The sequence below is a fragment of the Ixodes scapularis genome, unplaced genomic scaffold (assembly GCF_016920785.2).
Source record: "Ixodes scapularis isolate PalLabHiFi unplaced genomic scaffold, ASM1692078v2 PGA_scaffold13__105_contigs__length_92229423, whole genome shotgun sequence".
NCBI classification, from domain to species: domain Eukaryota; kingdom Metazoa; phylum Arthropoda; class Arachnida; order Ixodida; family Ixodidae; genus Ixodes; species Ixodes scapularis.
The window spans coordinates 23,976,736-24,004,174 of NW_024609839.1; the positions used below are offsets into that span (position 1 = coordinate 23,976,736).

General features: G+C 49.6%; 1 protein-coding gene and 1 pseudogene across 1 annotated transcript; both read right to left on the bottom strand.

Moving 5' to 3' along the window:
* Window positions 1-5,505: 5,505 nt before the first annotated feature.
* On the bottom strand, window positions 5,506-7,839 carry LOC121835413 (annotated as a pseudogene).
* Window positions 7,840-17,597: 9,758 nt separating this feature from the next.
* Window positions 17,598-20,202, bottom strand: LOC115329216. The gene is made up of 3 exons (XM_042289594.1): window positions 19,345-20,202; window positions 18,274-19,179; window positions 17,598-17,864 (listed from the first exon to the last, which is right to left on the bottom strand). The coding sequence occupies exons 1-3, from the start codon at window positions 20,083-20,085 to the stop codon at window positions 17,598-17,600; spliced, it is 1,914 nt and encodes a 637-aa protein (XP_042145528.1). The 5' UTR covers window positions 20,086-20,202.
* Between the last annotated feature and the right edge of the window lie 7,237 nt (window positions 20,203-27,439).

The window sequence follows — 27,439 nt, forward strand, 5'->3', positions numbered from 1 at the left end:
ACTTTAGCGGAAAAAATTTCCCCGCTAAATCTAGCGGAAAAATTTCCTCTAAATGGGAGGTGAGCAGGAGAGGAGGAGGGGCATAGCCTCCACTCCATACCTTCCCCTCCTCCTCCTCAAAAGCTGCGCTCTAATCCGGCGTTACAGGGAGTTGTAAACAGCTTTAATTTTTTTGATGCTGGAAATGTGCATAAATTTTACGTCATTTTTTTACTGTGATATACAACTGGTATCCACATAAAACCTAAAAAGAATGACTCGCTAAAACTAAGCAGAGCTATGACAACTGATATCTGTTGCAGAGCACAGCAAAAATAATGTTTCCCTTAATATCTAAATACATGCATGGATGCACTGGTTCTTGGAGCTCATACAGGCTCTTCATGGATTGCTCAGCGAGTTTTAGGTGACTCGCACCTCTGAAGTGAATCGCGTCATAGACGGACGACATGACATACGCCTTGGGGTTACCGCCAACATCAGTCTCTGACAAATTATGATCTGCTCTTGCGTACTTGTTGCCTATCTTTAGAGCCGTTGAACTACGTTTTGAAGGATGCCGGTCCGGTACTGGGTGCTGTGCACGGTGTGTCCATAAATCTGCACCCTGTCGTACTCTGCGACCTCTGCGACGCTTCCCGAAGTCAGCTCCCCAACATGTTTGGAAACATGCTCAGGCACCTGTCTCGGCTTTCCAAGAAGCTGCAGCTCACTTTGTTTTTGTTTGTTCCCAGAGATAGACTCTTGGGCCTCCTCCGAAGCCATGCTCTAACTTAAACAGTTTCGCATCAAAGTGCGGGACAAAATCTGAAAGGCTACTCCATTCGAGGATGAAACCAATTTAAGGAGATGGCCCATATTTGTCTCCGAGGCAGAACATGAGAGTGCCCATAGTGGTCCATGAAGCAGAACTGCCTTGTAAAGGGGCAGGAGTGTGTGCACGTTTGAGGTCATTTGGGCTGAACCATATACAGTCAAACCCACTTATAATGTACGCGATAGACCCGCGAAACGTGGTCGTTATATCAGTAGTTCGTTATATCTAGACTTACCTTTAAAACACGTTATAAATAAGGATAATGAAGCTGGTATTGGTAGTTTCACTGTGCTGCTCTTTATTTGAAGAAACTAGTGATCGCAGCCTGCTTTCGCACTGGAGTGCGCTCGAGTGTCTTCCCGAGGTTGTCCAGGTGGCACGCGTATTCCTCCGGAAGTCCTCTTTCGAAAACAAGGTCCTTGAGGGCCGTGATGTACTCCAGCGCCGTAGCAATGCCGATGGGTGGCGGCGGAGGAGCGTCTTCGTCGCTGTCGTCATCGTCCGACGATGACGGGGCCTCCTCACGACCGGCTGCGGCACGCACTTCGCGGACGATTGCAGCGTCGTCAAGCTCCTCGGTTGCCCATACATCCTTGTCGGCAACAATGAAGTCCTCAAGGTTGTCTGCCTCGTCGACCAGTCTAGCCTCAAGCGCTTCCTTCCAGGCTTGCCCGACCTCTTCTCGGTCGTCGGGGGTGGCAGCCTCTTTTCCCTCGACTCCTGCCGGCGATGCCGATGGACGCATGAACCCGGCCTTTCTGAAGCAATTGCTGAAAGTCTCGCTTCTTATCTCCATCCAGGCTCCCTTCAGCATATGTACAGCCATCCACAAGTTAATTTGTAGCTTGGGGTTCCCAGGAAGCGGGCAACGGATCATGATCAAGAGCCGCTTGATTTCGCGGCGTCGGTAGATTACCTTGAAGTTTTGAATGATACCCATGTCAAGGGGCTGCAACCTTGCAGTGGCGTTCGGTGGCAAGAAAAGAGTCTAGATGGCTTGCAGCTTCGGGTACAGGTGGTGTACAGAGCAGTTGTCTAGAATGAGAAGGATTTTCCTCTTCTTTGCTGCCATGTCATCGTCAAATTCCTTGAGCCACTCGCCGAAGAGTTCCTGCGTCATCCAGGCTTTCTTGTTGTGTCTGTAGCGAACGGGAACGAACTGGCCGAAGCAGGTCGGGTTCTTTGATTTTCCGATGACGAAAGGAAGCTGCCGGTCGCTGCCGTCCATGTTGCAGCAAAGTAGCACTGTCACGTGCACTCTGCTGTTCTTCCCGCCAACACACTTGTCCCCTTTCAATGTGTGGGTCCTGTTGGGCAGCATCTGGTAGAATAAACCCGTCTCGTCGGCATTATAGATGTCGCGGTCGCTGTACTGAAAGAGCTCATCCAGGTGGTCAGTCAGCCACTTGTCTGCCATGTCCTGGTTGACTGCTGCACCTTCCCCAACGATCGCCCTGTAGACGATGCCGTGGCGCTCCTTAAAGCGTTGGACCGATCCGCCTCCAGGACTGAACTCCGGGCAATCCAAAAGAAATGCGAAGTCGTTCGCTTTCTCTATGAGCAGCGGTCCGCTGATGGGGATATTTCTGCCTCGTGCATCCAGGAACCACTTGAAGAGCGCGTCCTCTACCTCCTTGTATTTCGCTTCACGTAGGCGCTTGCGCTTGTGCTTGTCTCCATTGAAGTTGGCTGAATCCAAAATCTTTTTTTCATCCTTGACGATCGTTGAAACCGGTGACTTCGAAAGTCCATACTTTGTGGCGACGTCGGCGTTCTTGACTCTGGAGCGGATGTCGCGAAGTATGCTCACTTTTGTGCCAATCTCAATCGCTTTCCGTTTCTTGGGCACGCTGCCTCCGCTTTCAGACATTGTGCGGACTGAGACATACTGAATGTATGACTGAACACAAAAAGAAATTGCCGCTGTGGCTGTTTCCAGTTGCCACCTCTGTTGAACGACGATGCGCTCACTTAGAAGTATCTTCCGATGGGAACTTGATAGTTAACTCTTCGTAAACAAAAATGGTAATTTGACGTCACTCCTTCGCATAACCTTCGTCAGCAAAGTGTGGGGCGTAAGGGCTACTCAGAGGCGTCAGAGTTGGCTATGTGACGTCATTGAATACGGAGTTTACAAACATTGAACGAACGAACGCAGCATGGCGAGAGTTGACTGCCTCCTTTGCTCCTTCTCTTCTCCGTTTATTGGGCAAAAGATACAACTGGCAGTTACGCTAGGGTAGGGCCAGAGAGGGGAGGGGATGTTGGGCTATTCGGGTAGAATCTAATTAGTTGTCGTCTCCCAGGCCGGTCTTCTCTAGGTAGGTGAGGACACTGCCTAGGATGATTTTTCTTCTCGCAGTCTCCCCGACCGGGTTGAGCCAATCTTGAAACGTGGGTGGTCGGTCTTGTGGTTCGAGTTGTTCGAGTGTTGCGTGTCTTGCCTCATTGTGGTGTTTGCACTCCCACATGAGGTGTTGGATGTCGGCAGGAGTGTGCTCCTTACGGTATTTGCACTGGTACGGATCCGGAACAAAATTGGATTTTTGCGAGCTTTTTTCTTGTCTTCCCATTTCTTGAGGACTGACGGAGTGATCGTTGATCCTGTTTGAAGCCTTCTTAGACGAACCGTTTCATACCTTTTGAATCCTAATGGCATCTTTCTTGTGTGCAAGCCTTTTCTTGATCGCAATTTTGGCGATGTCGATGGCTCTTATTGGGTCATAGATGCCAGGCCTGGAGTTTTCCTGTTCTCCGGTGTTTTTGCCTGGTGAAGGGTGGGAAGTCGTCAGGCCACTGCAGCAGAGGTTTGAACGATAAAGCTCCCTGGCTGCAGCGTTGACAATCTCATTTTCCTTAATCCCCTCATGTCTGGGAATCCACCTTATGGCATCTCGAGTTCAATGGCAGTTACTAGGACGTCTTTAATCAGAGTGCTTGTTTCGAGGTGCGTTTTGCAGGCTCTGATGACATCCTGCGAGTTTGTGAAGATTATTATCTTTGAGTTGCTCGGTGACGATTCTCCTATGTTTTGTAGCGCAGATGCAATGGCCCTGGCTTCTGCTTCTCTTGCTGTGCCGCAGGTAACGGTTTCCGTGTTCGTGATTTCCTCTCTAGGGACATGCCATGCTATTGCTGTTCCTTCATCTGAGTGAGCCGCATCGGTATAGCATACTGTGATGTTGGGATTGTCTAGAAGTACTTCCACTTCAGCTTCGTGTTGTTCAGCTTTTCTTTTTCTTCTTTCCTTGTTACCTTTGCCCATTTTTTGAGGGATGGGCTTGAGCTCAGTCACAACAATTCTTTCCCAGGGTGGGAGATGATCAGGGATTCTTCCTTCATCTTCGCAGTCTCTGTCTAGTAGCTCGCCAATGTAGCGTCCTTGTTTTGTATGCTTAAGCTTGAGGTTTTGTATCTCTTCCTGTTGTTCCGCCATTTCCGCAAAACTTGGGAAGGGAACACACTCGTGGAGCTTCTCTAGCTAGGTGTTCCTCGGGAGGCCTGAAATGCACCTTCGTGCTTCGTTCAGGAGGGTTCTCAATTTTGCCATGTGTTTCTTCTGTAGTCTGTAGAACCGCAGCCCATACAGCACCTTAGATATGAGTGCCACTTGTACGATGGTTCGGGCAATACGCTCTCCGATTCCTCTGAGCTTGTTTGCTCTTCTTCTAATTATCGATAGCCCTTGTTTCCACGTGCTCGTAATCTTTCTGATCTATGTTGTGGGGTTACGGCTGGAGTTCAGGTGAATTCCAAGAATTGTGTGTTCTTCGGTTTTGTTAATCTTGTCTCCATCGAAGGTGAGGTCTCGCGTAACGTCTTCCCAGCCGTGGCCGAACACCATGAATTTTGTCTTCTCCGCAGAGGGTTTCATGCCGGCTTCTTGAGGAATTCCTCGATTGTGGCTAGTCCTCGCTGCAATGTTTCCATTTGTTCTGCATTTGTTCCCGTGACGGTCCAGATGTGACGTCATCAGCATATATTGTAAAAAAAAGTCCGTCGATTTCGGGGAGCCGTAGTTAAGTTAAAGAGAGCTGGCGATAGTACCGAGCCTTGCGGTACCTCTGATTTGTTTTTTTCCTCGACCAATCGACGCACTGCGCGACCCCGGGAGCGCGTTTTTGCTTCTGTAGTTTACTTTCCTCCCCGGGGAAGTGTGCTGCGTGGCCAGCCAAGCCAGCGCGGCTGGCGCGGCCGTGGAAACAACCTTGAGCGTCTCCCGGAGCGCCGCGCCCAAAATGTAACGCTTAACTTTTTTTTTTTTTCTTTGCGCGCACAGTAGTTTTTTGTTTTTTTTTTCGAAAGCGGACTTTGAGTGTTTGTTGTAACAGTATGATGCTTTGAAAAACGGTCGTTTTATCTGGACCAATTTTAAGGGGTAGGGCCTTGAACTCTTATATTTTCTGAAAGCTGGTCGTTATAACCGATAGGTCGTTATATGTGGGATCATTATAAGTGGGTTTGACTGTAGGTATTCGATCATAACGACAAACTCTTTTTTAGTGTTGTGTCGTTTACCCGCAGTCTCGGGGTTTCTTCAACCATGTGCAATGTACACCAGCCCGTTTGCGCCCTTACTTTTTGACAAACTCTGTCAGCTTTGACGTGCTGACGTCCACATCCTCTGTCGTTACATGTGTTTTACGCAGCAGATACAACGCCGAGACAAACGGCTCAAAATGCTGGAATTACTGTTCTGGCAGTACGTTCATCAAACACGGCAGGCAGTAATAAAACCCCCAGCACTGCCATTCAGCTGCCTTCCAGTATTTTTTCAGATTCAGGGCCTGCGGTGGTCGGTTAATGCATTGCGGTGGCTTCAGGCCACATGACCGTTCGTTTACGACTGCTTGCCGTGTCGGATCATGAATGTAGTTATCTTCGCCAACAGCAGAAAACCACAGCTCAGCAAACTGGCGAGCAACACTAAGCAATGCACAGTGCATGTAGTCTGGGTTGAAACTTTGAACGATGTTAAACCCAGGTGCATTAAAGGGACACTGACAGGGTATTTATGCTCGCCGAGGTTTTTAGTTGTACGTGACATATGAGAGCTCAACTACCCAGAACAGAATTTGCGGCTCGAAATTCGGTTTCTTTCCGCCCGAAAACCGCCGATCAAGAACTGGCCGGTTCGAGTCTCGCTCACTCTCTTTTCCGCAGTCACGGGCCATTTTCTAATGTATCGATGCGACCACCAAATTTAATCAAAGTTGTGGGTCACTGAAGGTACACACTCAATATTAAAAATAGAAAAAAAAATATGAAACACATTTTTTGTGGCTTCTAAAAAGCTGCAAATACGTTGATTGAAAAAAGAGTTCCACAGACAACCGGAAGCATTCTGTGCGTGTGTCGTTTCGCGTATCGTGGGACTCGCGGGGACGGCGATGGCAGCGGACGACGGGCGTGGGACCTCTATTTCAGAACTGTCGTTCGCGGTACCGGCGAATTTTGTCTGCCTTTAAAAGAGAAATTTGGGACTGATCAAAAGAATTTTTATTCATCCCGTACGACACGCGCGATCACCAAGCCGATTTGCACGAAGACGTCTCGTGGCTGAAGACATCGCTCGCGCAAACGTCAGGCACGACTTGTCTACTTCGAGTTGAATATGCATGCGTACGATTTCTTTACTAGGTGAGAATGTCGCCAATGCGTTGTGCATCCCGACTTCGACCCGGAAGTGCTTTTGCTAGAGGAAAATCGGCAGCAAACTTTCCAACTTACAGTTTATCGGCTGAATTATTACTAAGGAGAGATTCCCCAGTTGCTCAGTGGGAAAGACGTCCGCTTCACACGCGGTAGGACCGGGTTCGATCCCCTGTGAAACCTTTTTTTCTTTTTTTCAAATATTTTTTGATGTCTACATTTCTTTCTTTTTTTTTTACAATTATCGCTGAAGAAACAAACAAACAAAAAAAATAAGAAACAAATGTTGTGGACGACACGTTGCTGAAATGGTATGGGATTTCCTTTTCGACACCTGCGAACTCAATGTAATCACTTTCCACAAAATGCAAGGAGCATATAAATCAGGTAGCGTCCGCTTTCCGAGGTGCCCGTAAATGGTCTACACGAATTGCAGCCAGCCATTGGTCCCGATCCCTTTGATCTTTCGGAAACTCTGTCGCACAATGCCACTTTTGTTTCGGACGCAGGACATGTGAGCCAGCACTTCACGGAACATCTTGGGTGTATTCTTTTCGGAGCCGATCAAAATTCACCACGGGCACTCACTACTCATCTCCAACTCCTCAATGTACAAAACAACTCATCTTGGAGTACAGAACAACGAGCGGAACATACATAACTGCAAAAGAATCGCACGGTGAACAGTTCCCGTACGCCGCATGTCGTCTGCTACAAAAAGGAGAAGAAAAAAAAACAAAAAAAAAAAAACACACGGTCGCGTGTAGCCACGTGACTTCCGCCACTCACTCTCTTCTCTCCACTTCTCCGACCTCTGTCGGGTTTCGGTTTCGGTTTCGAGCAGTTGCGTCTTTTGGCTTTATTAAAAAAATACGCTACTCTGTTGCAAAATATTAATTGGGTAGTCCTCCGACACCATAATAAAGCGCCTGGCAAAAAATTAAAAAAAAATTTTGGGGGGTGTCAGTGTCCCTTTAAGGAGTGGTGAGGGCCCTTCGACCCCACGGACGGTGCTCTGTTTTGCTGCTGCAGCCGATATGTCACTCAACATTCCCAGCTTGGTACGGTCTTCCATGACGCCTGTACTGACAGCATACTTTACGCAGCGTGCAAAAAGAGTGAATAACATTATTAGTCAATTCATGTTACAACTCTAAAGTTACATTATTTTACCATTTATGCAAACTCCAGGTTGAAGGCATCACGAGCAGCTGTAGTAACCGTTGAATTGAAGGACGTTTTGCATGACAGCCCTTATAGGAGCGTCTGCCACGCAGCTGATACAATACACCTAAGGAAAATTACCAACACCATTACCTCTAAATACTAATACCTTAAAATATAAGTGCACAGAAATACCTGAAACTCATCTGTGACTTGCAGCAATGTTTTAATTATAGGGATCGCCGTTTCCAATATGAACTGATAAAAGTATGCACAACGGCAACTTATTGCCAGTTCGAGTGTAAATGTGCCGGTGGAGATGGATTGCTTCGAGGGGAGTACACCTCGTGAGCACAGCTGCCATTGTCGTCACCGACCCGCGACACTCGACACAGCGGTTCAGGCTGATTTGCGCAAAAATCCGGGACAATGTGGTGTTTACAACATTTTTATTGTGCATCCAGAAACTCGGTATATGTTCTTGACGGGAATTCGTCGCGGATTCTTTTGACCACACTGGCAGGCAGCACACATCGATCGCGGCATCCCAGCCTTCGCCACATCCAGCGCACAAATTGCTAATAGGCCGCAAAGCGAAGCCTGGAAAATTTATAAGGACAAAGTGTTGTGATTCGGAGAGCCCAACCAAAATAAGAAGGAAAAGGAGCAGGGCCGAGGCGGCCTGCTGCAAAGACGAAGTCTCGCATGCCGAAGCGGGGAGGCGAGCACCGGCGGGCCCAAGGGCGGGAACGCCCCGGAAGAGAAGACACGTCGAGCAGGGTCAAGGTCCAAACACATACTGATTTATTCATGGTCAAACAACCCGGGGGTCAGACGCCCCGGGGGGACCCGTCTGGGAGCACGGGCCCAATGGGTGGACAGTAGCGCCACCTGGCTACGATGGATCTGTGGCAGTTCGTGGTGCCACCTAGCTAGTGTGGTGAAACTTATATGAAAAAATTTGAATACAACACAAAGCTGGTAACTTACCACTGTGATACAAATGTTTGAGGTGCCAGCCAAGACACATTACACATCTCGATGATACTATACTCAGTTTCAAGTTGTGTGCAGTGCAGGCACAGCTTTGCACAGTGTCTTGTTTTCACAAGCACTTGTACACAGAAGGTGTGTTCGGAAGCCACACGCTCGCGCCTGTGCCTGCACTGCACACAAGTTGGGACTCCGAGTATAGAACAGGTTTATGAAATTGAGGTGTATGTGACAAATGAAAATGCATCAAGATTTAGTTTGGAATATTTAAATAAGTGAAATACAGGACTACAGAGATGTGGTGTTTTCAGAAGCTGGACGGTGGAATAAGGTGCAATGAATGCCTGACCATGTTACTTGTGCACATAGGACACTTGACCGCATGTGATAAAAACACAGGATCATGTGTCGAGCTTGAATGTTTTGTTTTACCGATTGTTTGTACTTTCTGATTTCTGGCTGAACAATATAAGCGGGTAATAGGGCCACTTCATGCAGAGCACACCTGCCTTTGTCCTATTACACGAGACCTTGTGTTCAAATAAACTGGGCAACTTAAGAGAGTTGTGATACAGTCTCCTAAACTTAGTGTTGTGTTATCCCATGAGAATATTTTCATGTTGACATGCGTGTGTGCCACCCAAAATGTTTTGTCGGCCCCAGACTGTCGCATGCTTATGAACACCTGCGTTATAAGAAATAAGGCATAGCTCCTTTTTTTTTTTTTTGACAAAGGGAAAACAAAAAGAGTTCGACTCTTTGATCAGCTATGCTTTTTTTTTCTTTTTCTTTTTGTATGAGCGAAATTGATGTTACAGGCACAAGTGTGCTGTCTTCGACTATGCTTTGCCTTCACGAGCGCGTGCTTAGCAGGCCCAAGGTGTTGCGCTCGCTCTTGTTGCTTCCTTTTCGTTTGGGATTAGTATGAAGCGAGGTCTAGAAGTAAAAGCTAGACTCCATGACCACTGACTGCTCAAACTTTTTTAGTTGGCCAGCACATTTTGAAGGACTCCAGAGTGGTCTGCAGAGAGTTGACAAGCATCTCATTCCACTCCAGTGAGCGTCCTGACTATGTAGAGTTTCACATAGCAGGGTACAGTTCCACTGCATGGACATTGTATGCATATTTGCAGACGGGAGTGGAGTCTGTACTGTGCTCAAAACACTTGCCGTATGCATCACACGGGGGTTTTATTGCATTTTAGTCGAACTTATAAAATCACTGAACGAAATTTTAGGAGAAGGTTTCCCAGAGATAACTCTCCTGGTTATAAGGAGAAACCTGCAATGGCATATGCAGTACGTGCTAGCAGGGTTGCATTCTGCGATTCCTGTAATGCCTGAGTGCAGGAAGCATGGCTATCAAATGAGCAACAGTTCTCTTCAAGGAAATTTCAAACGAGCTACGCACGTCTGTTCTCCCGGTGCCGGGTGACGACCTGCCTCCTGAAAAGCCCAGAATGCGACTTTGAGCATGCCGGGCTGCAGGCAGATCGGAATGAAGTTGACGTGGTCTGTAATGTACCCTTCTGGGTGAGTTGCGACCGCAGGAGGACACTCTCGGCAGCAGATGCACTCTTTAGGCGTCGGTTTGATGCCGCACCTCTTGCACGAGTTCCCGAGATCAGAATAAAGCGGCTGTTAGTGTCAGACGAAAGCTACCTGCAAACAGCATGACACGAGACTTGCGATTATTACCATGCGGTCGTGGTCAGCCGCCACGAATCTGGGTCTGGAGTCGGACTGGGGCTTTCATCAAGCACTGCTCGTGCGTCCTCTTTGCTTGTACACTTGGACGGCGTCCTCGCGTAGGGAAAGAGTCCCAGTGACTCGCTGTACTCCAGCATGTGGAGCTTCACGTCGTTGAGATCGCCTCTCCAGCAGCCAGTGGCCATGTTGATCGCGTGTCGCAAGCATGTGGTGACGCGGTCACGTGGTCGTGAGTGGATGAGTTTTCGCTGCTCACCGATGGCACTAGAGACAGAACTTTACCGGAACCCTGCGCCTATCCCATTGACAACACTGCGCACGTGACCCGGAAGACGGTGTACGAGTGAAGAGGTAACAAAAACCTGGATCTTTTAAATTAAAAAAAAAAAATAAAAACGGGTATACAGGCAAAATCTGTTTTTTTTTAGTTCACTTCAGAAGTGTCAGGCATCAGCTTCCACAATTATTTAAGCAAAGCCCTGAAATTTTGGCACAGCTCCTTTAAATATCCTACTGATCAAGGCGGGTGACATATTATGCGCAGTGTGAAAGGTGCATGGAAACCAAAGGCTCAGTCAGATACCCAACGCTCAGCAACGCAGTGAAAAGAGTCGCCCGTCTTCCTCTGGTTCAAAGTATACATTTTTATTTGATTGATAATTCAGTTGCGTGAACAACACAGCAAGCTAACATGCAGGTGCTAACGCGTCTTCAGTGTTATGTACAGCTAATTACATGAGCCTTATTTTCTGCTGCGTCTCTAGAACATTTCCCTCGTGTATGGTGACTTAAAACTTAAAATTGAAGTTTGTCGGGAACTTACCTTTGAGCATACTGTTTCAGCCCCAGCACTCCAAGTGATGCCTGTATTAGCTAGTCTCTTCATCTGTGCTGCGAAGACTTGAAGCAGTTGGGTCATGTTCGGATGCTTGGGGCCATACTACAAGAGTGGCAGAATGGTGGACTTCCAACGCAGTAGAGGCGGTAGTTCATTGATGGTCAGTTGCACAGGCCAGATCGAATAGTTAGCTGACTTAAAAACCGGGCTCCCATTGGCGTTAAGTGAAACTGACAAGTTGTGACGGCCACATTTGACCTGGGTCCGTTGCTCCCGGTAGGACTCCCGATCAGTCAAATCAGATCTTCCTGTGCCTCGAGGAGCATTCACATTTTTCAGGGATTCTGCCAGCTTTTCTTGTACATCTTGGTCCAAAAGGACAGACACCAGCTGACTTTCCAACGGCAGCTTACAAAGTAACTACCTTTAGCCATCAAATCGCGTCCGGTATGCTGCTCTTTGCAGACTGGGTATGTGGGCGACATACCCTGTTTGGCTTGCAACGTATCTGCTGTCTTTTTAAGGGCGTTTCGCATGTAGGACAATAAAAATGAAACAAAATGTCATCTGGAGCAGCGTCGGCAAACTTACAAAATAAATATTTACTTTCTGGGAGGCTGTTTGTTCCCAAAAGCTTGTTCTCCAGACTCAGAAGTTTTTCACTGTCCTTCCATGTGAATGCCACTTTGATTGCAAAGTTCATTATTAAGACAAGAGCATTTCCAACGGAAAGGGAAGTCTTGTTCCCCAGTGGGGTCGCAAATTCAAAGTAATTATTATCACCTTCTGTCTCTGCGTCGCTTCGACCGAAAGAACTTGCAATACAGTCGTCTTTGTCCTCAGTTGCACCTCCAGAGTCGGTGGCGGGAATGGATGCGCAACCAGTGCTTGTAGACGGGCCCAGTGTGTAAAGTAATCGCACCGATGTTGTCCTTTGCCCGTCGTCTTGGGAATGGACTCATGCGCGGTGCAGCATCCGGCTCCATATATATCTTCCGAGCCTTGGGCTTGTTGGTAGAGAGCATCTTGGCAATGGCGAAAGAAAAATAACCTAAAGGTCTAGCGTCATGACGTCTTCACGCTACTGAAGGACTTAAGTGCACAAATATAGCAGAAGATAATGCAGTTAATGCAAAGGCGCAGGTAAGCTGGACAAGAATAAATGAAAATAGTTTCTTGAGAAGGAAACCAAGGGGACAAACACATATCCCTAAACACGTTTGGGAGCGTATTCACCAGAATTGACAGAACTGAGACTGCATGTACTTCAACGTCGTCATCTTCCTTCTGGTCAAACATGGTTCTTGCTGATAGCGCTTTAGAAAGTGTATCCGCCAGGGCTACAAAAGACTACAATAACTGCATCAAACAACACCAATGTCACATTGCCAAACAAGTTCTAAAATCATATCGCAGTGTTTTTTATCTAACAGTTATGTCTGGCAGCAAGTCTCATAACATTGCCATACACATAACTGCTGCCACTACGAGAAAAAAAACAGCTTTTTGTTAGTTCTCGTGTAGGTCTCCAAGTTTCTAAATTTGCAGTTTGAGCTTGAGCTTTTTAGTTTAAACAACTCTGTTTTTTCTGCACTAACGATATGTTGCGCTATCGCGGCCTCGTCGTAATATTTCTTGGCCGCCGTGGCGGCCGAGATTACTAGTCCGGTACCCTCTTGGTGGCAACTTTGTCTAAATCAATGTTGTCTCCCTCACTCTCTTGTAGTTCCTCACTTTGCCGCTGGAAATGACTGTTTCCAGCAACAAAGTATATTGCTCAGTTTCCAGCCGATACGCACTGCGCCACGTCCTCAAGGTCGGCATCTTTGGTGATTTGAGCCAGCAATTCACTGTACCTATCTTTCCTGCATGATGTTGTAGTAATCTCCTCTACACGGCGGTACGAAAGGAGAGGACGCTAACAGCACTCACATGATGTGGCCGGGAGGGAAGCCGCGGCCCCGCGCGTTCGGGGCTTACGAAGAATGAGACAAAGACATGTTGCCTGCTGGGTGTCCCGTAGTTCTCTGACATCGCTGACGGACGGCGGCTCTTTTATTAACATATGTCACGTGACATCATAGATGCATAAACACACATAACAAGATAAGACAACCCCCGATAAACTCACCATCAAAGCATACTAAACAGAACACACGTTGCGCCATCTGGTGGCAAAATCACTTATCACAGATCACTACACACTTCCCTCCTTAAAATTAAAAAAAAAAGAACGGAGGGAAACAAAGCACAAAACACAATTCGAATTTCACCACAATAAAGACAACGCTCTCCCCTTGTCTGTTAAAAAAAATTGTAACATGGAACCGGGTATCGGCTCACAGCGGCGTTCCTGGCAGTGAGATGGCAGATCGTCTGGTCGACGCTGAGCAGTACCGTAGCTCTTTTCATCCATGTCACCACAGTATGACAAAACCCATAGACAGTTTCTACATCAGATACAAACACAGTCTCCGATTCCCTATAGCCTACCTCGAGTTGCTACAGATTTGGACTGAAGTTTGTTTGCCTTTGTTTTCCTGTTTTGATGTCCATGACACAGGTGTAGTGTATGTTAGTAATTGTTAGTGGTTAGGTGTTGTCAAGAGTTGGTGTTTGTCATGGACATCTTTTTACCTTGGCCAAGGATACCTAAAGCATTTTCATTATTACATGCTATGACATAGTGCTATGTAAGGATGCAAAACAAAGACTCATTGAAGACATTTGGAGGAATATAAGAAACACATGGAAAGACATCTCCAAAAACAAGCTCTTGGACCTGAAGACTACACTCCACACGGGAACTCCAAACAGTCTCCAAAACAACAAAACAACAACTCCGTTTTTTCACCTTTCTCCCTTCCTTTTTCTCCTCCTTCTCCTTTTTCCCACCTTTTCCCCTTTTTTCTTCCTTTCCCTTTGTTGCAGGCAGTTATGCCCCCTTTTCCTGTGGTGCCTGGTGTCCACTGTTTCCTCTCCTCTTCCCCTCTCTCTTCCTTCTTACCTTTTGTGCACACTTCATCTCTTGGGAGTGGCCTGGTCGGTGTGTTCCTGGTTGGCTGTTCTGTGTGCTCTGTGGTTCCCTCTCAGCCTCTGTAGTTCTGGCTGTTGGCCCTTGCCGGTGTTGGCCTCTTGACTCCCTCTTGTTACTTCCGGTGCCTCCCTGCCTGGCCTGGTGTCCCTTCCCTTGCATTCTTTTTGTTGACTGGCCCTCCCCACCTGCCCTCTGGGTCATGCCCTCTTGTCCCTCCTTGTTCCTGCTGCCACCTCCTTTCTTGACTTTTTTTGCTCTGTTCAGCTCCCTTGCTGCTCTGCTGCCTCCTCCCTTGCGCCCCCTGGGTTTCTGGTCTCCTCCTTTGTGTTTTTTGGGCCCTCCTTGCCCCCTCTTCTCACACCTTCTTTTCGGGCATCGGTGGTTGTCCCTCCTCATTTGTACTTCCTTTTAGTAGGAGCCCTTGCTCGGAACCTGCGTGGCAGTATGCGCAGTCCTCTTCCTACCCCTGGCAGTGCCCTTTTCACATCTTCAGGGTCATCAGGGAGATCCCCTCGCAGAGTCCTGATATAGGGGTCCAAGCCCTCAAACGCAACTCCTGGGGTTGCCACGATCTCGACGTTAAGGGCATTGCCCTGCAGCTGATGAGTGTTCTGAAAGGGAGATCTTTTGGTGAGGAGAAACTGGTGAAAAAGGTGCTCCGACTCAGAGATGTCGGCTTCGGAGGGCCCACTGGCATGGCTGTTATACCATAACTCCCAAGACCTGCCTATGAGAGTGAGTCCTTCTCCACCATCTCTCCTCAGGTTCAGAATGTACCTAGGGGAACAGCTGAACCCCTCCAACCCCTCACATGTGACGTCATCCAGGGGAAAGGCACCAAATGCCGTAACAAGGTCGTACAGCCTGGATGAATTGAGTATGAAGGGAGGAAGGGGAAAAAGGTGGGGAAAAGGAGAAGGAGGAGAAAAAGGAAGGGAGAAAGGTGAAAAAACGGAGTTGTTGTTTTGTTGTTTTGGAGACTGTTTGGAGTTCCCGTGTGGAGTGTAGTCTTCAGGTCCAAGAGCTTGTTTTTGGAGATGTCTTTCCATGTGTTTCTTATATTCCTCCAAATGTCTTCAATGAGTCTTTGTTTTGCCTTGAGGGTTTTGGGAGATTCCCACTAGGAGACCGTTTAACTCACCGAAGGTGATGTAGCTCCTACAGCCTAATTTGTATAACCAAAAATAGGCTGAAAAAATGACGTCAATACCAGACCCCCGCTGGTAGAACCCTGTGGCGCCTCCTGCTAGTGCTGCAACCAGAGTTACTTCTTGTGCCCAACAGGCCATGTATCCCAGCATGAGTTTCGCATGGGCCTGGATGTCGTCTGGGGTGTCCTGAGCTGCTGCCAGCATGGTGAAATGAGCTCCAAACTCTTGTAGCAGAGTCTCAATTTGGGTGTCCCTTTTGGATCTCATCTGCATGATCGCTGTTGTAAACAGGTAGGACCCTGTCTCAGTTGTTGCTTTACAGGTCGTGCCGTCTGGCACACATCCTTTGATGTTCAGCTTATTCCTTTTGGTTAAAGGAACAGGAGGGGCCACCTTTCCCTTGGACTTTAAAAAAGCCTTAACCCCAGTGAGCAGGGTCTTTGAGTCGGTTTTTTCTGTTTGTAGACCCAGTCTACCCTCCATTTGCTTCTTCATTCTCAGGAGCATCGACCTGAAGGTGCCTATTAGGGCTGGCGGTACCTCAACTTTCGTTGCCACAGAGCCTTCTAAGATGCCAGTCAGGTCTTCTGAGCTAGTGAGGTCCATAGCGACCCTGAAGTCCCTGCATGCTGTCCGATACTTTTCTAGTACCTCTGGGTCTTCGCATTTGGAATGTGCAGGTAGGTATCTGTCGTAGTTGTTCAGGAGGAATTTCATTGCTGAGCCCGGTTTTGCCTTTTCACCTGCGAGCAGTATCATGGCCCGTTCAAAGAATGCAGGATTCATGAGCCATGCCTGCTCCCTCAAGGGCGGGGCCCCTCTTAGCCCATCGAACAGATACCTGCTTACCCATGCATCTTTGCCTGATCTTGTTGATTGTTTTCCTATCTCATGGAGATAGTTGTCAAGATCAGGCAAGCCTTCAAAGAAGGAAGGTGAGTAAGTTCGGTCATTTGCATTTGGGAATGTGTCCTTGAACCAGGCATCTAGAGCAGCCTTGTCTGCGAACCTAGGGAGGGTCACTGGCATCTTGAGTTGCTGCTCTGTGTAGTAGCTTGAGTTTCAGACTACAACTGGGTTCGTCAGTGGGCCCTCTGTAAGACAGGCCTTATCTGTGCTAGTTGGTGTTTGTCATGGACATCTTTTTACCTTGACCAAGGATACCTAAAGCATTTTCATTATTACATGCTATGACATAGTGCTATGTAAGGATGCAAAACAAAGACTCATTGAAGACATTTGGAGGAATATAAGAAACACATGGAAAGACATCTCCAAAAACAAGCTCTTGGACCTGAAGACTACACTCTGTTGTGATTCGGAGAGCCCAATAAATAAAAAAAAGAAAGGAAAAGAAGCAGCGCCGAGGCGGCCTGCTGAAAGATGTTGTCTCACATGCCGAGGTGGGGCGGGGAACACCGGCGGGTCCGAGGCGGGAACGACCCGGAAGGAAGGGACGTCTACATCGGCCGAGGTCAGAACACGCACTCTTTTATTTAGAGGGAAACAACCCGGGGGCCAACCGCCCCGGGGGAGATCCACCTGGGCGCACAACCCAATGGATGAAGTGTAGCGCCGCCTGGCTACAGCGATATGGTGTGGCGGTCAGTGGTGCCATCTGGTTAGTGTGGCAATTACTAAAATGGAAAAATTTAAATACTACACTTTCCTTTCCTTAAAAAAAATAAATGCCTATCCTTCCCTCTTAGGAAAAAAAAAACGGGAAGGCTGTCTGTACAAAAGCAGCTATAGTCTCTGAGAAAAAGGAAACACAACTGGGGAAAGAAAAGGCTGAACTGACTGTATCAGTTAAAGTGTTCAATGGAGACAAAAATGGAAAATGCAAGGCATAGTTTGACAATTACGACAATGGTGCCTAAGCGACGTGAAAAAAATGCAGTGTAAACACATGACGTCTCTAGCAAGGCTGAAACCTTAGGGCAAAAATGAAAATTGGGAAAGACATTTGGCAAAAAATACTGGGCGAGTAGCCAGTTATACAATGCTCACTGCATGCTGCAGGAAATAAAATCGAACACTTCACTTTAAAAAAAAATGTTCATGGACATGTACTAGCACTGAAAATAGTTGTCTTCTAAAATGTCTGTTGTCACCACACAAAGAAAAAAAAGAAATGCACTCGGGTGGATTTGAAGTAATGTCCATTAGTATGCACTCTTTAAAAAAATTAATCTAAGAGTTCCTTTAACGTGGGACTGGTTTCGTACCAGTTCACTAAGTAATCTTTAAATCGTTCTGGCAGTCTGCGTAATCGTTACGGACGACCTTGATGCTGGGGCGTTGAAACATCCACATCTTGAAGCTCAGGAGGCTCCGGTCTGGGAGATGTGGGCTGTGTCGTGACTGGTGGTGAAGACACACTCGCAGGTAATTGCACTGGCACTGGTTCTGGTGCACCCTCAAAGGAGGTGCTGGAAGATGCACTCTCAGTTGCCGTCTCTGTACGGCTGGCTGACCAGCTGGCAGCTGACCAGCTGTTATCTGGGGACATCCCAGGAGACTGGTAGTGCTCAGGGGGCTGAGCAATCTCCTCAGGCACCGGTTGCACCTCAGCAGGACCCTCGGGAACGGGAGGGGGACTCCCAGCTGGAACAGGACCCTCAGGAAGAAGAGGGGGGGCCTCGGGACTCTGGCTCGAGGCTGGTCGTGGACCCTCGGGGTCTGGATTGGTGGTGTCCAGGCTGGCCGGACCAAGAACAGGAACAGGCGGCTCTGGGGGAGCCGGCGGGACTGTTGGCAGAACAACTGCAGGGAAAAAAGGGGGGTCCGGGGGGTACAAATCTTCCCGGAACCAAGATGCTCTGGTTGATGAAGGTTGAAGAGTTGTATGCGTCAACTTGGACGCATGCCACGTGGATCCATCGTCCAGCCGGTATGTAGCTGGACCCACTTGGTCTTGGATCTTCTGAGGAGAAGCATACTTCATCTGTAACTTTCCTCGGTGACGAGGCTTGTTGACCTTGACAGTCTGTCCAGGAATGAATGTCGGCCGCTTGACAGCACGCCTTCTGTCTGAGTACATCTTCATGCGTTCTTGATATTTCTTGATTGTTTGTGGAAGTCTTTGTTGGACTGTGGACCTTGGAACTTGAGGGTCGGGGACTGGACGCCCCGAAAGATGAAGACGATTGCGATGGTTCCTGCCTTGAAGCAGGAACGCGGGACTTTCTCCCGTTGCAGCATGACGTGGGGGCTCCGGGGGCAAGGTACCTCCCCGGGGCCGGGACCATGGCGCTCGGGGCGCCGAAAAGTGACGCATTTCTCGATGCCTCCGGTGGGCGAACGCGAACACGGTGGGAGGGTTGCTAGGCCCCCCACGGTCGAGTCGTGGCCACCGGGGTCGACTCTCGCAGACACGGTCTAGATGACCTTGCTTCTGGCAGGAGAAGCAGCGACGGTGTGCGGCCGGACAAAACTTCCTTGAGTGGCAGCGGCCACCACAGAAACGGCACCGCTCCGGAAAATCATCGGGCGGCGCGACGGTGTAGATTGTTGCCGGGAGCTCGTAGTCCGGGAAGGTGATGCCTTGAATCCTTGTAGGACCAGGCCTTGCTTGCCGATGCTCGTAGTAGCCGCGGGCAGAAGCCCGCCGCCCAGAAGGAAGGGCCAGTTTTCGTTGATCCCGGTCGTCCCTCGGTCGGCTTCGACACACATTTGCAAAATGTCCCTCACGGCCACACGAGAAACATGTGGCTCTGGATGCTGGGCACTCATCTCGGGGGTGGCTTCGTCTGCCACAGAAAAAACAACCGTCGTCGCGAACGAGGAGACGCGCCCCGGGTGGAGGATCGCGCGGGCGCGCACGGAAGAACGGTCGGGAGGGAGCTCGCGATTGCCGGCGGTCTCGCACTCGACGGGGCGGGAAAGGAGGAAAGGACCGCTCGGCGTTGGCTCGGCTCGCTGGCTCGCGTCCCGACGGAGGAGAGGGAGGCCCCCGCCTCGGAAGGGAAGAGTAGGAGGGCTCTCGCTGCGACGGAGACGGGGGAGGAGGAAGGGGACGCTCACGCCTCGGGGGGGAAGATCCGCAACGGCGGGGAGGCTGCCCGCCATGTTGAGCATCTCGGTCGCGACCGCGTCCATCTTGGATCCGCTCGACCACGTGCGGCGCGCTCGGGGTTGCGTCTAGCGATAAGCGTCGGAAAAGATCGCAATCACGAGACGTCCGCTCGAATTGCTGCGCCAGCTGGACAGCACGCTCGAGGCTCGGTGCGTGAGCTCCACCGGACTCTCTGATAAGGCGATCTTGGACTTCCGCGCTACGGATTCCCGAGATAAACATTTCCGCGACGCGGCTTTCCAACGACTCTTCGTAGTCGCAAAACGAGGCTAAGCGCCGAAGCGCCCCAAGATACTCCAGGACCGTCTCCCCTGGGCCCTGCACCCTTGTGACAAACTTCCTGCGTTCGACGACAACGTTCTGAGCGGAAGCGAAGTGAGTGTCCAGAGCGGACAATAACACCTGAAACTCATCTTGGAACGCGCCAACGGCCGGGCCAGCGAGGCCAAACGCATCCACGACGTGATTCCCCTCTTCTCCCAAAAAGGACAGCAAGATCGCCCTTCTCCGCTTTGGCGGAAAACCGTCGGCGTCAGTCGCCTCAAGATAGTTAAGGAAGCCACGCTTCCACGTAAGCCACGGCATTACCGGCGTGCCGGGCGTGGGGAGGAAGTCGGCGGGAACGCGACCCTGTGGAGCCGCCATCTTGGACACAACGGACCAAGACTTCCTTTGTTCTCGCGGCCCACCGCTTTAAGACTTTATGGCGACTACCGGCATGCAAAGACCTCGTTTCCTCGCAGGCCCTGTACTCCTTTCGCGATCTTTAACCGCTAAGCAATCCACATTCTGTCGAGGAGCCAACCCTCGTCTCGGCTCAACGAGTGTTCTCAACGTGCATCCTTCGCATCATTTCAACCTGCCGACTCCGCAGCAGAGCGGCTTCTCTCTTCGCCGCGCGCATCCGACGACCGGAGGCGTCTAAATTTACGTCACCACTCGCTCACCGGAGCGAACGCGCCTTATGCGCTCCCTTACGCCGCGACAAGCTTCCGCGGGTCTTTCACTCGACAAGGGTTTTACAACGATTTTTACATGTGCGCCTAAGATACTAACAAAAGACAACTATGTATGGTGACATTTGTAATACATGCAACGCCTACGTGGAGTACGGTCCCGACCTCGACGCCCGGGGACAAAGGCAAAATCCCGTGGGGGACAGGATTCACAAAGAACCAAGCCCACTACCCTCAGACAGACTTTAGTATAGGACGCGAGCCCTCTGAAAGCTCCGCAACGGAACCCAACGGCACGACGCCGCTCGAAAACGTAAGAGGAAAGAAAAAGAAATTTTCCACGAAATGCGCAAAAAAAAATTTACGCCCGTCGGGGCCCAATCCGGCGAAACGTATACGGGAAAAGAATTTCGTTGAACGGGAACGAGAGGTTGCCGGGGCCCAATCCGGCACACCTCGCGCGGGAAAACGTGGCGTCACAAGACAAAGGACGTGAAACACCGGCTGCCGGGGCTAAGCCTTATTTATGCAGCGGGCTCCGAATCGGAAAACAAAGAAAATCCCATCCTCGTCGCCAAAAATGTTGTGATTCGGAGAGCCCAATAAATAAAAAAAAGAAAGGAAAAGAAGCAGCGCCGAGGCGGCCTGCTGAAAGATGTTGTCTCACATGCCGAGGTGGGGCGGCGAACACCGGCGGGTTCGAGGTGGGAACGACCCGGAAGGAAGGGACGTCTACATCGGCCGAGGTCAGAACACGCACTCTTTTATTTAGAGGGAAACAACCCGGGGGCCAACCGCCCCGGGGGAGATCCACCTGGGCGCACGGCCCAATGGATGAAGTGTAGCGCCGCCTGGCTACAGCAATATGGTGTGGCGGTCAGTGGCGCCATCTGGTTAGTGTGGCAATTACTAAAATGGAAAAATTTAAATACTACACACTCCACACGGGAACTCCAAACAGTCTCCAAAACAACAAAACAACAACTCCGTTTTTTCACCTTTCTCCCTTCCTTTTTCTCCTCCTTCTCCTTTTTCCCATCCTCGTCCCCAAAATTTGTAGTAATCTCCTCTACACGGCGGTACGAAAGGAGAGGACGCTAACTGCACTCACATGATGTGGCCGGGTAGGAAGCCGCGGCCCCGCGCGTTTGGGGCTTATGAAGAATGAGACAAAGACATGTTGCCTGCTGGGTGTCCCGTAGTTCTCTGACGTCGCTGACGGACGGCGGCTCTTTTATTAACATATGTCACGTGACATCATAGATGCATAAACACACATAGCAACAAGATAAGACAACCCGATAAACTCACCATCAAAGCATACTAAACAGAACACACGTTGTGCCATCTGGTGGCAAAATCACTTATCACAGATCACTACAGATGTGTCTGAGCGGTCTTAGGTGCACATACACAGTTAAAATCTTAGTAGTAGTAGCGGTCTATCGCTTGTTAAATGGTGAGAAACATTTTTGAAAAAAGAAATTTGTTTACTTTCCACGATCAGCATGTAAATGCAAATTACCCTCCACTTTAGATGGGAAAACAAAAAGTCACAGAGAATGAGCCGTCGTGATTCGCATGTTGTAACTTGTTACTCGACAATTCCCGACGCTTGCTTTAAAAAAGAGACAGCATCCCCCAGATTTGCCAATGGAATGGGTCACAGCGACGTTATACTGTGACGTAAACGGTTTTGCCATGAGGTTGGTATGACTTTCACTCTCTACTTTTGTTTCTTGTACTGCTAGCGCATACAGGTCATTCTCCGTAAGGCGATTAAACTGGCACTGTCTACAACGTGCAGAAAAGGCCCCTGACGTTTAGAGTCCCTATACAGAGGCCGGACGTGAGCTGTACCATTGCACTGGTGTTGTCAGTCCCGCCTCATAGTGTTTTCCTGTCGCTTTTTGACACCAAAGCATTAAGCACAGGCTAACAGGCTCACTGCATCAGTCCTTCCTCGTTGTACAACGATGAAGATTGCTACTCGCTTATATAGCGTTCCTTCTTCCCGACCATCTGCCACGGCCTCTCCGGAATGTCGAGATATTGTTCATCTTTGTTCCCTGTTGCCACGTCCAGCTGCCTCTTCATGTTCATAAAATATGGCTCCATGGCCAGCTCTCCCACCGGCAGAGTCGGCAGCACAATTCCATAGTCAGCCGGGATGCAAAAAGCACCATCACCACGGTTGGCAGCGACTGTTATCAAATTGCATTCGGAGTGAGCCATTTCGAACGTCCTCGCTGAGGTCGGAGCGGTCGGAGTGGGGACATGGGCATCCTCGAAACTTCTGCTACCAACTTTTATGCGCATGATATGCAGAATAACTATGGATATGCACTGGTGGATGAAACAACGCTTGCGGACTGGGCAACAGTGCGTCCACCAAGTCATCGCAGCACCCAAGTATCCGGCGGGGTGTAGCAGACACTCTTGCCGGCGACCTGCGCCGCATATTCATCTGACGGCGTGCTGTCAAAATTTTGTACGGTAGTAATCTGGCCAATCGGTGCACACTTCTCTGCGGCAGATCTAGAAAGTTTTGGAAATACGCTTCCAGGGCAGGTCTCTCCCCTCGGCCTCGTTTCCTTTTCCCGTCTTCCCCTTCGCTCCCCACTTTCCTCAGTCACTGCGGTTGCGGGCAAGGGGAATTCTCCGGTGCGGGGAAAGGGGGAAGATCCAGTTAGGCTGGCTAGGCCAGGTCCCTCTGGCAGCCGTGCGTGTTTATGGCGTGATATGATCACCACTTGTCCTGGTAGGGCACTATTCTGAGCCCCGCACTTCTACCGAAGATTCTGAACTTCAACTTCGACAGACCCAGTAAATTCATGCCGGCGAGCGTGGTGGAGGGCTGAAGCAAGCAACGAGTCATTGAAGTGCACGTGGCTGCAGAGGAAGCGGCCATCGACGTAAGCTGCAGCCAATTGGCAAGTCACTTCGCTTCTATCATTGGCCACCCAAGCCAGGACCAGGGACATCATGAAGGAGGTTATTTTTTGCTTGTTTCTGTAATCTTAATGTGTCTATAACTTTTAAAATAAATTTCGTGAAAAGAAAAGTTTCACTAAGTTACTACGTTCAGTGCGCACAGGCTTGGTGCAAATTAAAGCCCAGTAAAGAAGTCGTTGCAGGGCCCTTTTATGGTTGGGCGTTGGCTTAGAGAGCGGCTTCTGGGTGATGAGGCGTGGTGTGGCAAAGCAATAGAAACCCAATTAACTTTTATTACCGAATAAACATAGCAAAAGACGCAACGACTGCTAACTTGTTGGCCATGCTTGACTTTTGCGAAGCAAGAACTGGTGTGCCGGCAGGTGGTGCTAGTAAGTGGTAACTCTCATCCCATCCCGCTTTTAATGAGGCCAGGTCCCGTTGCAAATGGCCTGCAAAGTAATCTGGCGGCCGTCACATGCTAGGTGCTAGTTTTTAGCGGTTCCATGGAGCTTTTCCTTGAGCTATAGCACTTAGGGCGTCATCATTTTATGATGCTAGCTTTTGCACGCTATCCAATTTTAAACTTGGATTGAGCACGTTGGTAATAAATTCAAAAACATACGAAAGAGTCAGACAAAGAGGACGGACAGGACAAACATCTTTCGACTTTCAACACATTGAGGTCTTTATTGCCAGGCCGACGAGCAACGAGTTGCCGAAGATTTGGGGAGAGGGTTAGTGGGAAAGATTAGGCCACCGAGAGAGAGGGGGGAGAAGAAAGGGGGGAAGAGCAAAGAAAAGAGCGAAGGGGGCGGGAAAGCAAGTAAAGGAGGTTGGGTGCACTTGGCGTGGACAGGCATCTTGTCCCAAAAACTCTCCAAGTCAACGCCCGCTAGTCCGGGCCGTTAAAGGGATACTGAAGCGAAACTTGAAATACACCTATTATGGTCAGGAATAGGTTCAATATGATCAATGATATTCATAAATCATAATTGCGCGTTTGTATTTTGAACGGATGGCTATATTTTTCACCCTAATCGGCCCGATTGGGCGCGCGCTCAAAAATCGGCCATCGGAGAGTGCGATGCGTCTTGGGATATTGGGCGCATTCGTGACGTCACTTGTGCCAGACGGGAAAGGCTACGGCGTGAATGTTGTGGTTATGAGCGTTGTCACTTGGTGGCGCCTCGACGATTTACGACCTGTGACAACGTGGCCGTTTGAGATGTGCAAGGGCTGCACGCACACTGCACCACGGCAAGTCGGCAACCACGGCAGCACTGACAAAACCAGCTCTGAGGCTGGATTCTCAAAGCGAAATCACGACGAAAAAAGTGCGTACGACAAATTTGGGAGAAAACCCGTACTCTCGAAACGAAATTGTCGTAACCTTTGCGCAGGTTACGACAGAATCCTACGACAGCTCCGAAGCTGTCTTACGCACTTTTTACGATCAAATCAACAAGGCCGACAGCGTCGCTCAGTTACTTGGTATCGGCCACCAACGGAGATTTATTTTTCTACGTGCTCTTCTCGTGCGTCCCGACTTCAACCAGCAAGAAAAAAGGAAGGAGTACTTAAAACAGACCACGACGATCAAGAACTCGGGATCCACAAACACACGAGAAGAGCTACAACGCCCACAATTCTGCCGATCAAGCGAGCTCGGCAGAATATAGTAGGCCTAGCAGCAACATCGATTCGGCGCACCGTTGCTCCGGCTGTCCTTGGCCAAGACCGTCTGTCCATGACCGGCTGGCCTGCTGAATGGAATATGCCCGCGCGACCCTTGTGGACCCTTACCGGATGAGTAGTTTGATCCCTGAACTAAATTTCAGAGGTCAATATTTTCCCCTTGTCATCTCGATCTCCTTGTTTTCCGAGACAGCGGTGACGAACGCTGTCGTCGAAAAGGGACTCTCATTGATTCTATCTCTTTGTTTTGTGTGATATAGAGCTCAAATAAACGCCATACGGATTACCTTCGCAACTCGGTATGTACACTCTGTTATTAGTATGCCATTTTTATTCTGACTCGACGCTACGTCACTGTCGAGCTATAGCAGTTTGTGGGAGCTACGCGATGTCGGTCTAACCTTTCTTTGCCGAGTGTCATGTCAGTATCGAGTTGCAATCGTAAAAGATTGGTCCAGAAGCGCTTACCGAAACGCGGTCTAACAGAGCGAATCCAGCACTTTGATCAAACGCGCGTGTCCGCTCCGAATGTGAACAGGTATTTGCGTGGCTCTTGCTGACACCCTCGTAGTTCAAACATATCCTTTTTAACGTCGGCTCGCAGCTCGCGACTCGCAGCAACTAATACCGGCCGTGCCAGAAGCGTGCTCGGGTCGTGTCGTGCAAAGAGCTGCAACGAGAACGAGCTCACTGTGGCCAACTACGCTTTGGCTTTCTCCGCCAAGGCTTTGCAAACGCGTTCAGGCCTAGGCGAATTCTGCCGGCACGCCGTATTGCCGCAGAACGGCGCTGCTATTATGGCACAAGTGATGTCACGAGAACTTCCCCCCATCCACCAGATGAGAATTTGAAATTGTTTAATTATGTTTAAAATTAGTTCTCCTGTGTTTTACAGCGCAATATTTATATTTCTGAGGTGGTGCCTGTCCCTAGCCTATATTCATGCAACAAGATCGGCGCTAAAGTTTTGTTTCACTACCCCTTTAAGGTCGCCAACTCCGGCTGCAGGAAGGTCATCTCTCTCTCCAAGAGCAGGAGTGACGGCGACGAGATTTTGTGCGGCTCTCTTCTTGTGGCAAAGGCCTCCAATATTTCCCGCCCGTACCGGTTCTTGTGCGCCCCCAGGACGCGGGTGGTGGAGAAAGCGGGGGAACACTAGGCGCATGCCCTGAGGTGCACCAGCATCGGGCGTTGCGAGTCCGCCTCATCTTTGGTGATCTCCCGCTGGTGCTTTCATATTCGATTATTGACACAGCGCCCTGTCTACCCGATGTATTTGGCTCCTCAGGAAAGGGGCACCGATATACCCGACCGGTGGCGCAAGGGATAGAGGGCACAACATGGCTTCTTGGAGCACTCGGGTCTCCGGGGGCGGGACGTTGTTGGTTCAAGCTGGGCATAGTGCCCAGCTTGAACGGACATGTGAATCCAACTTCGGTGTCGAACCGTCGGGCGGCTGTTTTTGGACTGTGTGCGGTTTTCTCCAACGGCGTGAGTACAGTTGTCACGAATCGTTGAAAAACAGTACAGACTGCGAGAAATCGGGCTGCATTGTCAAGTGCGCGGGTCGCTGTGCGAATGACTTGCATGCGGGCTAGAGTCTGGGTATTTTGTTCCAGGCAAGAAGCTAATGTGATGACTATGTCACTCGTAACTTGCGGTTACGATGCGGTCGGTGGACTACCTGTAGTGCTCCATTCTCATTAGGTGGTAGGCTGACTTTTGGTTCCTTCTGCATTTCCGAGTGAATGTGTCGGAGAAGGCGATCGATTATGTCACCTTTTGTTCCTGTGGCGTCAAGTCCACGGCATTCAGCTTTGACGCGAACGTAATATTGAATGTTTGGTGAAGCCAAAGCTCAGTTGGCCACCTTGGAATAACTCCACTAGCCAATCGCTTCCACTCATTCTTTAACGTCACTGTCGTCAGGGGCTGATGAACTATCTTTCTCAACATGGTGCACGCTGCGTTCAACTTCGTTGTCGCCGTGGGGCGCCGACCTCTTGAAGTGACCCGGTTTTACGTTGCAGAGCTGTGCCGTGTTTGTTTTTGTGCGTGGTAGTTTCTGTGTGAAGATGTGAGAATTCCTGAATCACCCTGTCGTCCATCTTAGTCGCCGTCGACTTTGTGGGGATGCGTAAGCCTTGTATTGATGCGACCGATGAAAGCAGTGCCGATCGCTTCTCTTCATTCGTTTAGTGTTCGTCATTGAGACAAGTCGCATTGCAAAATCGTGGCGATGCGGGCGTTTTGAGGTGTCATTAGTGGGATCCAAACCCACACCCACATTCATGGCTGCAGCACTGGCAGTGGCCGGTTACTGTTCCTGGAGAGTTTGCGAGCATTGCTTGAGTTGCTTCGAGAGGTTCTGGAAGCTTCGGGCCGGTCACCTGACACGGAGTCGCGTGTCA

Excerpts from the sequence above, each read along its gene's own strand:
- LOC115329216 (XM_042289594.1), bottom strand. The coding sequence starts at position 20,085 with ATGGCGGCTCCACAGGGTCGCGTTCCCGCCGACTTCCTCCCCACGCCC. Across the intron at positions 19,180-19,344 it reads CGTCTCCGTCGCAGCGAGAG|CCGCGCGATCCTCCACCCGG; the intron begins CCCTCCTACTCT and ends TTCCGTGCGCGC. Across the intron at positions 17,865-18,273 it reads CTCAGAAGATCCAAGACCAA|ATAACAGCTGGTCAGCTGCC; the intron begins GTGGGTCCAGCT and ends GGATGTCCCCAG.